Source organism: Cavia porcellus, unplaced genomic scaffold, assembly GCF_034190915.1.
Source record: "Cavia porcellus strain 051 isolate PalLab524CR breed Dunkin Hartley unplaced genomic scaffold, mCavPor4.1 scaffold_2, whole genome shotgun sequence".
Lineage (NCBI taxonomy): Eukaryota > Metazoa > Chordata > Mammalia > Rodentia > Caviidae > Cavia > Cavia porcellus.
The window spans coordinates 44,513,680-44,529,561 of NW_026947485.1; the positions used below are offsets into that span (position 1 = coordinate 44,513,680).

The window sequence follows — 15,882 nt, forward strand, 5'->3', positions numbered from 1 at the left end:
AACTGTATATTTCAAAATTACTAGTAAGGAAAATTTTGAATATTCAACACAAATGAAGGATAAATGTTTACACTGATGGATATACCAATTATCCTGATCTGATCATTACACATTACAATTATTAACATATTAATTAAATATAAAATATTGAAATGTTACATTATGCCCTATAAATATATACAATTACTATATGCCAATTAAAATGAAAATGTATTGAACAGAGATAAATTTGAATATATACATAATTATTATACATATAAGTGGAGTGAAAGCTGCACCTGAAAATTTGGCAGGCTATGCCAGTTAACTTTTTTATGGTATTGAATTTAAAAACTCAACTATGTCTTGTTGAGAAGAGATACAGTTAAAACAGAATTAAGATGTGTTATGCACATGTATGAACTCCTCACAAGGAATGTAAACATTTTGTACTGCAAACATGTACTAATAAAAAAATAACAGATCCAGGGTGCTAGTTGGTAATCTAAATGAAACAAATACCCAAAAAGGACAAAGTTTATTTTGGTACACAGTTTTTAGAGGCTCTGGTGCATGATACACTGGCCCCATTGCTATGGGCCTGTAGTGCCATATCATTTCAGGAGCATGTAGTATAATACAATTATTATCAAGTTTAGGATGCTGGAATCTACTTCCTGAGGTGGTTTGAGGTTCTTTTTTTTTTCTTGAACAAAGAATTGGACATACTGAGTACAAAATGTAGCAAGATGTTACATTTATTAAAGATAGAAAAAGAAACTTGCTCTATAGAGCAAGTCTGAACTAAAAGAAGTAGGAGGAGAAGTACACTCTACAGCCTTACCGTGGAGCACTGTGAAACAACCCAACAGTGCAGAGTCCAGAGGCAACTGTCCATCTTGTCTTGTTTTCCTCCCACTCCTCAAGTTGACCTCAATTCTAGGTGGTCCTACCAAAACTGCTCCAATTCTTGGAGATGTCCACATACAAGGCTTTGGGACCTTTTCTGTGCATGTGTCTTGGAATTTTCACAATGAATTTGTCACACCCAGTTTCCAAGACAGTCTGTCACTTCTCAATCTTTTGCCCCAATGCCATTCACTTCATGGTGAGCCAGGAGCAAAGCAGAGGAATAGGACGGGCTGCAATCCCACTGTTCCCTGCGAAGGAGCACCTGTAATGACCTGAAGACCTCACACAAGCCCAGTTCCCCACAGCACCATGCTGGGGACTGGACCTTTAACACATGCACTTTTTGTTAACCTCCAAGACCTAAACAACAGCATCCAAACTGTAGACAAGCAAAGTGGAAAAATGCATTCACATTGAACAAAATCTGATATCAATATCATATTTTTAAAAATGTAAAAGTGGAAGAAAGAAAAAACATGTTTTTAACCAAGTGTAAATTGATATATTTACAAAAACATCATGCAAAGAAAGCTTAAGGTTAAAAAAAACTATTAATGAAATACAAGATAAAATATTATTCTGCAAATATTAACTCATCATATTTTAAATGTAGATATGTCAGATCACCTCAAAATATACCAAACATTAATTAATAGATTTACAAGGGAAAGAGAGAAATTCACAACATCCTGAGATGTTTAATCATATTTTTTACTGTATAATGAATCAAGAATACAAAAAATCATTAAAGACAGTGCAATTAAAGCATCTAATTCCTTTATTAATTTATACATCTATTAAGAGATAAGTTCTTAATCATCATTGTGCTTACATGCTTTCATAAAACATAACTAATTATACGGGACAGATACACATTAGACAAAATTAAAAAGGCAAACTGACAAGACTGTGCAGTTTTAAACGTAATTCTCTTATAATTAAATGGAGTTTGGGTTTGGCATCAACACTTACAAGAGCCTATTCTGGACCACTGTGGCTCTGCCTCACTGCTAGCACTTGCCCTCCTTATGGGTCACCAGGCATTTGAAACATTTCTTTAACTCTCAAAATCTTAATTGCATCACGTGTAGAACAGAAATCAGAGTTTCTAACTGATTTCATAATTTTGAATATTAAATGAGATGCCATATTCAGAAAGTTTTCCCAGAGATATTAACAATCTCTTCGCATGACTCCTTTCATTTGTAATACTTCTGGCACTACCATTTCACTCATCATCTTGCTAATGAAAAGATTAGATAAGAGACCAAGACTTATATCTCCATCTAAAGGCATAAGAATGTGTCTGAGCTTCTCTTATCTCAGTCACCTCTTCTCAATGCCTTCAGTATTCCTTCTCTGGTCACAGTCTATGCAGCTTCAATGCCATGCTTAGCAGTCAGAGAAGCTGTGTGGATTTTTTCTTTCTATAGCCAGTTATGTTTCTAGTGTGTTGTTTTCTGTTCACCAAACACCAGGTCACTATTATTATCATCATGATTATGACTGATGACAATAATAAAACAATCCAGGTTTCCACAGATGATGTTGACTCTCCTCAAGCTGTTTGGTTGTTTATGTCCTATTTTCTCAGCCTGAGATCTGAAACAGATCCCTGAGCTGTCTCTTCGCTGATAATGGCATTCCTAACTCATTTAAGTTCACTCACATTGCCCTCCAGATTTTAAATGATGAACAAGTTCTACACAGCCTCTTCTCAGAAGTGATTTAAATTCAATGGCAGTCTTGCAGGATCATGGAGAGACTGCTAAGTTTAATGCCACAATCATCTCAGCTCCTACAGAGCATTCATTTCATTGTCAGCTGGTGGGAACAGGCAATTGCTGTGGTACAAGGCTGATTCCCTTCAGTAATGAAGCAAGGCGCTGGGACATTTTCATTTCTGAATTCCAAGTGAGTATACATTGTCATTTCAGATGCTATTCCAAGAGCTATCATTTGCTGGAGTACATCTGGTACCACGTTTATTTACAGCATTCTAATTTTTCTTTAAATCTTAGGAAATGTGGGAAGAAACTGAGGTTATTGATTTTGGATATGTAGAACTCAGCTAGCAAGATAGGGCCAACTTTTATTCTCCAAGGGAAAATGTTCAATTTCTCATCATTTCTGATACTGAAGACAGCATTGGAAAAATAATTGAAAATAGCTAATAGCCAATCAGCCAGAGGGTTTATTTGATAGCAAAGAGACATCTGGGTCCCAGAAAGAGAAAAATCAAGCCATAAGAGAGGAAAAGTGTTACCATGCAGTAATAATGGGAAATTGTGCCACTTTTGCTTCGATATTGAAACATCTCTTATCCAACTCTGGAGGAGATGATGAACATTATTTTGTTGTTCAGATTTTTAAAGAAAGGAAAAGAAAATGGAAGTGTTTTATAGGATGATGATAATTTCCCTACCCTAAGAAAAAGGTCATAAAACAAAGGTAAGTGGTAAGACAACACTGAAATATGAATTAAATATTATTATACAAGTTATTTCAGATATAAAAGTCACAAATCACAAATTTAAAATTCAGACTAGAAATTATCACTATCAGTGTAAAATAATAGGTAAAAGTGGAATAATATTTTTGAGAAGTTCATGGGAGCCAGAGTTTTATATGCTGTGCCTCAATTTTCACAATTATAGAAAACCACCTTAACTATTTTAAAACTTCAAGTAATATTGTGATCACAAATTCTCCTTAAAAAGTGTGATAGCAGGCAGTCTTCATTTGATTGAGAGATGATTTTAGTAAAGGAATTGTTAGTAAGTGTTTTTGGATAGTGTATATCTGAAACTAAAATCATGGTGAAAATAAAAATGGCAGGTTAAAATTAAAAATTTAAAGGCTCTAAGTAAATAAACATAAAATAAAAAAATTATGAAGTGTGATCGGAATGTAAGGTAACTATTTAAAATTTACTTTACTAGTCTTAAGATACATGCCACTGATCTCCTTCGGAATACTTCCCCTTGCTTTGAACATACTTGTCCTGCCATTCTTGCCTCCTTTGTGAAGCAGTTCTGAAATCATTTTTCATAAGGGTCTTTATAAGGAAGGAATGCTAACCATGGTAAGCAGTTTTGAGAATGAGGAGAGATGGGAGAAGAGGGCAAGAATGCATAAAAAGAACTAGGATGATGTATTTCTTATGTGACACAGGGACACACTAATAAAAACAGGAAAGACAAAGCAGAAAAGAAATCCAATAAACGATGCTAAGTAATCCAATGGAAAAGCAAGCTCATGGTGTGTCCTCCTTTACTTTCTTCGCTGAATCTGACATCATGTTACTTTTGGCTCTTACCAAATCAAAATAGAATTAATGTAAATATTCTGAATTGACTCAGGACATCGAGGCAGCCATCTCTTTAGCTGAAAACATTCACATAGAAGGATTTACAGAACGGCTTCAGAAAGGGGCAAAAACGATAAAACAAATATGTTTAAAGCAAAGGGAAGTACTTGGAGTAGTAGTATAGCAATGTGTCTTTTACTGTAAGAAATTTTATTTTAATTTCAATATTTATCATAGTTTTCAACCGCAACTTGTATAAAGTTTATAAATTGTGACTCAATAATAATATGCTTGTCTAGCACACACAAGTTTCTAGATTTGATCCCAAGCACTGAAAGAAAATAAGTAAATAACCTAAGGTTAACAAATATGCAGAAGGGGCTGGGGATTTAGCTCAGTGACTTAAGCGCCTGCCTGGCAAGTGCGAGGTCATGAGTTCAATCCCCGGTACCAAAAAAAAAACCCCAAAAGCAACAACAACAAAAAAACACACAGATATGCAGAAGATAAAGGAAAACATTAAAACATAAATCACATTGGAATAAATGCAAAGGTATTCTATATTTTTAGAAATAATCCATAAACATCTGTCTTAGTTACTTTTTACTCGTCGCTGAGACAAAATACCTGAAGCCCAAAGTTGGGAAAGGAAAGGCTTATTTCTTACAGTTTTTGGAGGTTTCAGTCCACACTCAGTTGGCTCCAAGACAGGCAGGCATGGCTGGGCTGCAGTTCATGGCGGCCGCCAACAGCAAACTCCAACCAGCAAAGAGAAAGACATACCTTCTTCCTGCCATTACATCACATCCTGGCTCCACCCCTATGTGGGTGGAGCACTGACACCATCAATCCAAGCACTAAACAATGAACCATCACATATGAACAATGCAAACTCATGAGGCCTGGGGGACACAAACATAAACCATGACAGCATCATAAAGGGAAATTCTGTTCAAGATAATAGAAGATTCCAATAGCTACATAGTATATGGTTTCTAAAATCAAATATTGTACATTGGCACTGAGTGGACTGACTGACCAATGGAACACATTAGGAAACTCAGAAATAGGGCCAAGTGTACAAATCATGGAAAAAAATTTAACCTTTTTTTCCCCAGTAGAGATAAAACCTAAGGTCTTCACTTACAGCTATATTCCAGCTCTTTTTGTTTATGTTTTGATTTTGATACGGGATCTCATTAAGTTGCTGAATTTCCCGGGCTGGGCTTGAATTTGTGCTCCTCCTGCTTCAGTCTCCCAGGGTACAGGGACTCTTGGGTGATACGTGTGCACCACCATGCCCAAGTAAGACAAACTCTTAACAAATCAAAGTAACTGGAGAAACATTGACAAAGGATAAAATTGGATTTTTCAAGTTACATAGATATGTTTTTCATTGACAGAAATTTGAATTTTTAAAAGAATGAAACGAAAATCTCATGTATAGAAATAAGTGAATTTCTTCATAAACTGGAAATGGAAAAAATTGTAACTAAACTCCTGAAGTTATTAAAGCTGATAAATTTGATATTAAACATCTTCAAAGACAAAAAATAAGTAAATTTGAAAGAAAATGAACTTAGAGACAAAATTAAATGATTTGCTTTGCTAATACAGTCTTTCTTCTTTCCAATTTGAGCTTATGTGGTTTTGAATAGAAAACTTCAAATTATTTATAATTTCCCTTTACTATCAATATTTAGAATTGTAGTATGTTTAACCTGGCTAAATAAAAGAAAATTGGTTCTTTGCTTGGGCTTATAGTGTGAATTGTATATATTTCCATATATTAAGGGGTTGGTCTCCAGATGGACATCACTGGGAGGTGGTAAAGCTTTAAATAGTGGAAGGTCTTCAGAGTACTGGAGGTATGCCTTTGGCATTAGCATAGCTCTCCTGAGACCCCAGTTTGTATCCAGTTGCAATCTGTGTGTGTGTGTGTGTGTGTGTGTGTGTGTGTGTGTGTGTGTGTGTGCATTTACCATAAATCCATTCTGATTCCTGGTAGTGGGTTTTTCTTAAGCCTACTATTCTTAAGTATCAGATTCTGAACTCATGAAGAGCCTACCAAGGCAGAGATGCCCTGGTAATCCATACCCACAGTCCTAGATACACCTGATAGGGAAATGTGTCCTCCTCTAAACAACAAAGGGAAAAAAAGATTAAAAAAAAATAGCTTGGAGAATGGGTGTTGGAAAAAGGAGCTTATGAAATCTCTTCAGAGATTGTTCTTTAAATCTCTGTATTACATTGGGTCAGTGAATGAGCTTTTTAAAATCTGATTGTATTGATGTTTTATTGCCTACATGACACCTAATGTGGTAAATTTGCTCAATCTGTTCAATTGGCAAATGTTTTAAAGTGGTTTTGTGCTTGGAATACAAGTCATTGACAAGATAGATATAGCTTTTTCCCTTAGACCATTATTTCAGATGAAAAACAGACACTTAATTAAGCACTCAATTGATTATATGATTATAATTGTGATAAATACCTTGAAGGAGAAGGGCTGTGTGCAATGGAAGATTCCAAAAGTTCCATTAGCTGCTTAACTTCATCAGACTTAAAAGCACAGAGCAGAAACTTGAATCCAGAGGAAGTCTGGAATTGAGCCTCCAACTGCACAAATACAATACTGGCATAAAGAATTACATGAGTAAAACAGATAGTGTGCTAGTTCTTGTGACTGCTGTAACAAGTTACTGTACTCTCAGTGCTTTAAACCAACAAGTATATTTCCTTTCACTTCTATGGAAAAGTCAATATGTATTTCACTGGGTTACAAATCAAGCCATAAGTAGGTTTGTTTCTCTTGACACGGGAGAATCTGCTTGATTTTTTCACCTACTAGAAGCTGTTCTGTGCTCATTGTCCTCTTTCTTTAGCTTCAAAGCCAAAAATGGTAGGTTGAGTCTCACAACATTACTCTGAATTACTTTTTTGCTTCTGTGATTTTTGTCAAGCCCACTTGAATAATCCTGAATAATCTTTCCATTTTCCAGTCTGTTGATTTACAAGCTTAATTTCATCTGCAATCTCAATTCCCCTTTCCATGCATGGTAATGCAATGGTTGATACATTGTGTCAACTTGAGATGTTTAGAAGTTTAAGTGACTCAGCAGAGACCCAGGATCCCCACTTTGAAAATATTCTTACATTGTGCAATAGGAGAGCACTGAGATGGTGTGAACTGATGGTCTGTATACAGTGTAAGGGAGGAAAAGAGGCTTTCGATTCTCCTTTTTGATCTTTCAGGTTTTGCTGTCTTCTGCCACCTTTGAGTATTGCCCCTGTGCCATGCCACCCAGTCTTGGAGCGAACTGATTACAGACTGAAAGTTTCACAAACTGTGAGCTAAATAGACCTTTCTTTCCTTCAGGTTTGGGCATTAGGTATTTTGTCTCAGCAATGGTAGAAAACCAATATATTCACTGGTTCCAGAGATTGGGATACGGATATCTTTGGGGAGGGGATCATTATTCCTCATATCACAGAGAGGAATATCAATTGTGCTATATGGGGGAGGAAATCAGATTTAGCATTTGATGGGCAGGAATTTCAGGACTAAAGAAATGAAGCAGCTTAATCAAGACATGGAATAATGAATTCAAGAATGATCAGAGAGAAGTAAGGAATTTGGCTACTTTCCTTCCAGACTATAGAGACTTTAATGGGGATGGTGGTAAAAGAAACAGACAGACTACCAGTTAGAATAGGTAGAATAGACTCTAATGCTCTTAAATGGAAGTTACAGAGTTGAGATTCATCCCACTAACAGTGGTAAGACATTGAAGAAGTCAGCAAGCCAACAGCCCCATCAGGCTGTACTTCAGCGTTGTTTCCTTAATGTTCTTTTCTATGATCCATTAGAAATGTGTGCAGCCATAAGTCCGGGTGTCTCCAAAGAAGAAAACTCTGAGTGAGTCATGAGAAACCAAGAGTACGCTAAGGAGCAAGTGGGGGTCCCTGTGGAATCAGACCAGGGCATTCAGGGTTCTTGCTTTGCTGACAGCTTCTCTTCATTTACTTATCTTCAAGATGAAGATTTTTTTTTTTCTTTTTGCCGTTACTGGGGATTGAACCTCAGACCCACTGTATGTTAGGCAAGTGCTTTCCCCACTGAGCTATCTCCCGAGCCCCAAACAAATGTTTCTAAAAAGCTACACAATCTTTATTAGGAAAAGAAGTTCTCTACTTTTTTCAAGCCTATACATGCAAGCTTTTAGTCTTATAATAGGCTTAGTTTCTCAGATTTTTACCTACGTTTTAATAGCAAAAACTCTATCTCTAATATCTGGTCTGTGTCTATACTGTATTTTCTCTTTGCTGGTCTTTTATTGATTTGGAACACACTGGCAATATACAAAAGCAACTACTTCATATAGTATATGGGATTTAAAAAGTTCTAACTAATAAAAATGTTCCTTAGCATAAAATAGTTTTAAAGCTAAAAGACGCCAAGTTGTCACTGTTGAAAACTAGCACACACAGAAAGAAATTAACCATTTACTTTTCGATTTCAATCAAATATGTACCGCTGGTAGAAGTGATATCCCTTTTAGTAAAGGAATTCTAGCCAATAAATGAAAAAGAAATAGTAGAAGTAAGGAATCATGAAACTCTTAATGAATTACTGGAGCTAGGCAATGATCATTAGTGACTATCACATAACAAAAAAGATACAATATTGGCCATTGTGTCCATTTAATAAGATAACACAATCACACTTGTGAAGTACTCTGGGGGAAAAAAGAATCCCAATTTGATTGAAACTTTTAGACCCAACTACTTATTTAATAAATATGGGTAACTTTTTAAGACATGCCTCAAACATGTCAACTGACAACAGAGGATACAATGACATAGTCTGGACTATGTTCCAACTTGGTTTCTTTAACAATTGAATGGAAATGGGAAAAACACGTAAAGAACGGGGAATGGATAAATTAATAGTTTGAAGAGATACAACTACAAATTGCAAGATGAATCTTATTGGATCCTGATTTAAAGAGGCAACTGAAGAAATATATTTCATATGTGCAAATTGCAAAAGTAGTTGATATTTGATGATACCAAAAATTTTTCTCTTCATTCTTTAGCTATTATTTTGACACCTAAATGTTACAGTCTAAACTTAATGTAAAAGTGTTTTGATTACGTGAATAACACTTTTCAGGCATATGTACAAGTGTTAACATTTGAAATCATATGATGCCTGGAGTTTGCTTCTAGTGCAGGAAAAAGGCAAATGTGCTACCAAGTTAGTCATGAGTAGATGACTATTGAACAAGAGTGATGGGAACATGAAAATTAATCATGTGGCGTGGCTTTGTTTGAAAATGTCCCCAATAAAAATAGTTAAAAATAAACTATATATAAAAATAGTTTAAAATAACTATAACATGTCATTATATTTCTTAACTGTCAGGGATCAGTAAAAATGTGAGAGTGCTATTTAATGATTTACCAAATATTGCCTTTTTTTTTTTGGTACCGGGGATTGAACTCACTACCTAGCACTTTCCAGGCAGGTGCTTATGCCACTGAGCTAAATCTCCAGCTCAAATATTGCCCTCTTGCGAGTTCTTTTAACAGTTAGCATAACATTTTGAGATTTTTTTTTTTTGTCCCGGGAATTAAACTCAGGACCTTATGCTTGCCTGGTAGGCATTCACACCACTGAGCTACATCCCCAGCCCCAGCATAACATTTTGAAATGTAATATTTAATTTGGACAGTCAGCATATGATCCAAATGATATTCACTAAAACATTTACCTTGCTTTCCATAAAATGATCTTATACATAACATTATGTGGTAAATTGAGTCCACTGGCAGAGACTTTGACTTTAATTACCAATGAACTCAGTTACCTTCATTCTGTCTGGTAAAACTATGCTCTACTTGACATACCTAGAGGAAGATATGTGACCTTCAACTTTAGAGCCTATAAAAATATAGACTAAGCTAATACTCAGCACTATGATCTGTGAACCATTATTCATGTAGCCTGAATTCAACTCTGTGACAATCTTTTATGGATGTGCAGATGATATGGTTTTCCAGTAAAGGTAATGACGCTCACTTAGATAATTATGGGAAATTATATAATTTGAGAGTTTTCTGTGTTGTAGGCAATGAGAAAAAAATGGAAAGTGCTTCTATAAAAATACCAATTCTTTAGTGCAGCTTCTTGCAAATGTTTCTAATTTAAATCACTATTTCCTGCCTTATCTATTTTAACAACTCATGGATGTAAGACAGACAATTAAAGTCAGATATGCATGTCCTTCTTAAACCAAAAATGGGAACGAGCACAAGAAACTAAGACTCACTGACTGCTACTTTATTCATTATGCAGAAAGACCTCATCTGCTCTTTTGTTCTCTTTTTCAAATTTTACATACTACCTCAAAAATCCCCTTGACTTTGAAACAAGGATGTACATCTAAAGTATGAAGTTCACAGAGTTTTTCACTTTTTCTCTTTATCTAAAAGATACAAGCTGGTGTGCCACCATATCTCCCCAAAGTTTTGGGCAGAGAATTTTAGATATACTACTTAATAAATTTAAAAAGATTCATCTGTCTTACAATTTCAAATGAGTTTTCTATTCTGCATAAAGACATTTTATTGTCTTCTTGACTACTTGTGGTAGATAAGTGTACTGGTTACCGATTACACAGTGAATTCTCCATGTCCTCATGCTACATAAAAGCTAAATAATGTGATAGAAAGCAGATGGTTTTTCTTAACTGTCACGAATCAGTAAAAATGTGAGAGTGCTATTGTGGAAAGCTTGAACTGGGCAGTATGTACAAATTTCATGTGGTTTCAGGAAGTTGTGAGGCTCAAGCCACTCTACATTTTAAGTTGCGGCTTGTTAGGCTGCATGCTATAGCCACAATTTGACTATTTTGGAGATTGGCTAAAAGCAAGGTATAGGTGCATCTCTGCAATCCCAGCATTTTGGGAAGTTGAAGCAGAAGGAGTTCAAGTTCAACCTCAGTCTGGACAGTTTGATAACTTGGGGAAATCCTGTCTCAACACATTTTTTAAAAGGACTAAGTGTGTAACTCAGTGCAAAGGTCTTGAGTTCGATCCCCTTGTAGCTGGAAGGCAAAATAAAACTTTAAAAGTTAGATATTTTCTTTTTTTTTAGAAATAAACCATTTTCCTCTACTCCCTCCTCTCTTTAGTCCAAAAGAAGTGACAAAATATGCAAACGCTAAGATCATAAGGCCTGGACGGCAGTTTCCTTTCCACAGGAAAGGGGTCAGTGAACTGAAGATGGCTGGCAGCGATAAACCAGGTGTGAAGATCTGCACTGTCTCTGTCTTCCCCTTCCCTCTATTCCTTACCTTGAAGGATACTAACACAACTGTTTAAGGGGAGATGATGATTTGAAATAAATGGATACCTCTATCTCTTTAGAGCTAGCTTTGACTTAGTTTCTTTTTTTTTCTTTTTATCAAAAATGTATTACTTCTTTTGATTTGGTTAATGGAAAGCAAATAAATCTGGCCAGTAACAGATTTGTGAGCCAGAAGGAAAGTGCCACTTCCTGAGATCCATGCATCCTGGCAGGCGCTTAGGAATAGTGAGTGATTGCTGATGGCTAGCAGAACCCATGATCCAGTGACCAGGGACATTCTAGTACTCACCAGGACACTCTTTTGCACACAGTGATTTCCCTCTTTTTTTGTTTGTGGTATCAGCTGCTGCTTTTGTCAATAAAAGGAAAACAGCCTGATTCCTCACTGGAAAGTACATTCTGGAGATCTACCATCTCTGCCATTTGACTCTTCTCTTGAGTCATTTGATAGTACTATTGGGTGAAATAAATGCCTTCACTATTTGTGGCCTTTCGGACCTACTTCAGGTCATTTTGGGGCACTGACATGAGAAGAGATTAAAAGATGGAAATAATTTCCAAGCACTTGAGGGGTGGTCATGGTGGAATACCTCCTTGCTTTGATTTACTTTTGTTTGCTTTTATTTACTCGTCTTATAACTTGTGGCATGGGCAGCAGAGTTTCAGTACTGCCTAAAATTATGTAAGCCATCTGGGGCTTCAGTAGCTACCAGGCTTCTTTGTGAGCCAATCTAGAGTTAAAGTTTCTTGAACTGTTTACTGATAGAAAAGAAAGTTCAGAATATGAAATTTTAAGAGGATAGAGATATTGGTGGTATGTGTGAAGAGCTCTATTGTAAATTGCTTGGGAATAGAAGTGGTTTGCTGCTTTGCAGCTCCCTAGACAGTTTTAGTTACCTGTGACTTAGAAAAAGGCGATTTTATTGTGATCCAACATGAACTGTACAAGTGAAAGCACACTCCGATGTTGTAAGACTGCCCTTAGGAGGGTTTTTTAAAGTAACTTTGGGCAAGATAACATCGATAGCTGCTATCTTTGCCCTTTTCCAGATCAGTGGCAAGCACAAGTCCTCTGTGCCCACCAAAACTGCAGCTACTTGGCTGATGTTGGTAGATTTCTGTTAGGTTTAAATTTCCCTCATTTTGGCTAAAAGTCCTTAATTTATTTTAAACTTTTGTGTTTCAAAATATTTGCCAAAGTTTGTCTTCCAAAAATTGATTTTTGTCACCTGCCACTTTCATTTCTTGACTAGAAAAATAGGAAAATTTGACTGAAGAGGGCTTATATTTGTGCTTTTTTCCAGTGGGGAGTGTAGTTGTTCAGCTGGATTACTTTTCCCCTAAATTATAAGCCTTGAGCAATAAAAAGTGTACAATGCATTTAAATCTCTGAGCAGCCATGTCTAAATTTCAGCTCAATTGAAAATGTCTTATAACCTGGGAAAAGAGCTTTTAAGTGGATTAAGATCTACAATAAGTTAAGAAAAAGAAACAATATTTTAGGAAATTCTATCTCAGATTAACTGGGCAAAAAATCTCCTTTGAGATACATATTTCTTACCTCTCCACAAGAAGGAATCCTACCTTTAAATATGCCAATTTAAGACTAGTAATGCTTTGGACTGTAAAAAAGAAAAAAACTATACTATTAGTATAACTGCTTAAGAAGCTAGTAAACAATATATTTAAGTCTTTATTTTATGTATTTTATGTCTGTATTTTATGTGTATCAGGACACAAGGGTTTACTACATATAATGTATGTACATTATGAGGATTTCTGGAGTATTTTGGTCTTCTTTTTGATATGCTTTCTACTTTCTTGTTGTCTTGAATTGGCCAAGACACATGCAAAATATAATGTAATAAGGTTTTATATTTATTAAAAGTAGAAAGACAAATATGCTTCAAATAAGTGTAGGCTAATTAAAGATAGGCAAAGAAGTAGGCTTTAAAGAGTGAGAACAGGCCACTGAAGAGTGAGACAGCACAGTGGCCACCAGTTTAATGATAGTCATGTTTTGTATTCCTCATACTTCAGGCTGGTAATGTGATCTAGCCTAATCTGTGAAAAACCTGCCTAAGTTCTTACAAGAAGAATTAAAGATAGCACTTTCTGATTGGGCCCAGGTATGGGGTTTAGAACAGCTTTTCTGCACATGTATCTTCCATAACCAAAAGATCACATGTGCTTGCTCACATGCTGCCACACCCTAATCTCCTGGCTCGTAGCTATGTACTCATGTTTGTATATCATTTAGATAATATCAAATTAATTTAAAAATAGAAGTGCTCAATTAGCATAAACCCTGTGTTAGTTTTCTTACTGCTGAAACAACAGACTGAAGAACATAAAGAAAAAACAAGTAAAGTTTTTGAGTTAGTTAGTATTATAGACAGCTAAGTTAGGTAGAAACATAGGCAATAAGACAAGAATAGGTCTTCAAAAGTCAGTGCAAAAGATGAGAATACATTCCAAATCTGGGAGGGGAACATTCCTTAAAAGTCAGCCATCAAGACAAAACATAGAAAGACTACATTCACATACTTATCCTATGGATGAACAGCAGTAATTGGTACCCTAAATAGATATCAGTTGCCTTGGGTAAGAGCCAGAAAAGGCCACTAACCAACCCCTCCAGGAAAGACTCCAATTCCAGGTATGCTTGTTTTGATCCCACTTAATCAATATTACATAAGAAATTATATTCATAATCTTATTGGTTGCCCATAGTTTTGTTCTACCTCATGCTAACTTTGTGATTTCTCATTTAATTAACATTATCTACACAATTATATTCACAATCTTATGCATTCACCACAGCTTTGTGCCACTTCATACTTACCTTGTGATTTCCTATTAGACCAATGATACCTACTGATTATATTTCCAATCTTAGTGGATTATAGTTTCTCCCACCTTAGACCTGCCTCTCCTTGTGGCTTTGCTCTATCAAATTTTCTTGAAAAGTGGGGTCCTTGGCTGAGGACTCTGTCTGTCTCTCTTGGAGAAACTTTCTTTCCTCAATAAGTAGATTCTGCTCTTATCCATCATTGTCCCTAGAATTCATTCTTCCATTTTAGAGAACACAAACTAATAGCAGACATCTAGAAGGTTGAGAGTTTCTTTCTTCTGCAGCACTAGGATTTTGGAAATTAGATACATTTGGTTGTGAAAGAGTTTTGGCCCAGACAGGACACTGTAGCTGGTGAAGCCTTAGAGGCAGAACCAAGGGGCTCTTATCTCTCCCACCCCTAGGAATTTACCTGTGACTCCATCTTCCCCGCCCTTAGGAATTTACCTATGGTGCCAAACAAAGACCAATAGGATACCTGTGAATCCCTAATGCCCCCTTAGGTTCCACCCCAAACCGAGGCTACTTATATACTCCCCACACCACGTGTCCGCTAGAGAGAAAGCCAGACTCCAGCGGTCAGGGGATGTTTTGGTTTTCTCTCTCCATGTTCTCAGAATAAAGGCCTCTTTGGTTTTATACTTCTCATCTTTTGGATATAATCTTATCATTTGGTGCTGTGACTCAGATCGGCAGGCAATTGACTCCTGGGACACACCCAGTTCGAGTCCCTAGCCGTTTGGTGCCACAGGACGAGTGACAGCTCAACCTCTGGACCACGGCTCATTTCTTGCCTGAATTAGTCATGGAAAACGCTTTTTCTAATTCCCAAAAGACGCCTCTGCAATGCTTACTTTCCAATCTACGTACTCTTAAAATTAAACGCACCATAAAAACTAAACAATTAATCTTTTACTGCCAGGAGGTTAGGCTGACCTACCCACTTACCAGCAGCCCATGGCCCAAAGGGGGGACATTTGACCCCTGTATTCTCAAAAATCTGTATGATTTCTGCCAAACTGGTGACAAGTTAACAGAGATCCCTTACATACAGGCTTTCCTTGCTCGGAGAACGTGCCCATCTCTCATTTAATCTTGTACCCCCTCCCAGGTACTTTTAGCTAACTCTTCTGTGCCACAAACTCTCCGCCTCTGCCCTCAAGATTACTCACAGCTATTATCTCTGTGCTAGGACCTCTCCTCAGGGACGTATGGCACCCCCTTCCTTTCCTACCCATCAGTTTCGAGGACACACTCCTGGTCAGGACTGGCAGATAGATTTTAACACATGCCCCACCACAAAACTCTCAAATATCTTCTCACCTTTGTTTGTACCTTTTCAGGATGGATAGAAGCCTTTTCCACAACCAGGGAAACTGCTGATGTAGTTACCAAAGTCATATTACAAGAAATCATTCCCAGGTTTGGTCTACCTCAGAGTATTCAGTCAGA

The 15,882-nt window shown here is 36.5% G+C and overlaps 1 protein-coding gene across 1 annotated transcript in view; it reads left to right on the forward strand.

The window, feature by feature from the left end:
• The first annotated feature begins 2,720 nt into the window (after positions 1 to 2,720).
• Positions 2,721 to 15,882, forward strand: part of Slc13a1 (solute carrier family 13 member 1) — a 189,016-nt gene continuing 175,854 nt past the window's right edge. Inside the window, exons 1-2 of the mRNA XM_063241413.1 lie at positions 2,721 to 2,805; positions 7,457 to 7,550. Coding sequence (XP_063097483.1) covers positions 2,765 to 2,805; positions 7,457 to 7,550 — 135 coding nt within the window. The 5' untranslated portion in view covers positions 2,721 to 2,764. The remainder of the gene's footprint in view (positions 2,806 to 7,456; positions 7,551 to 15,882) is intronic.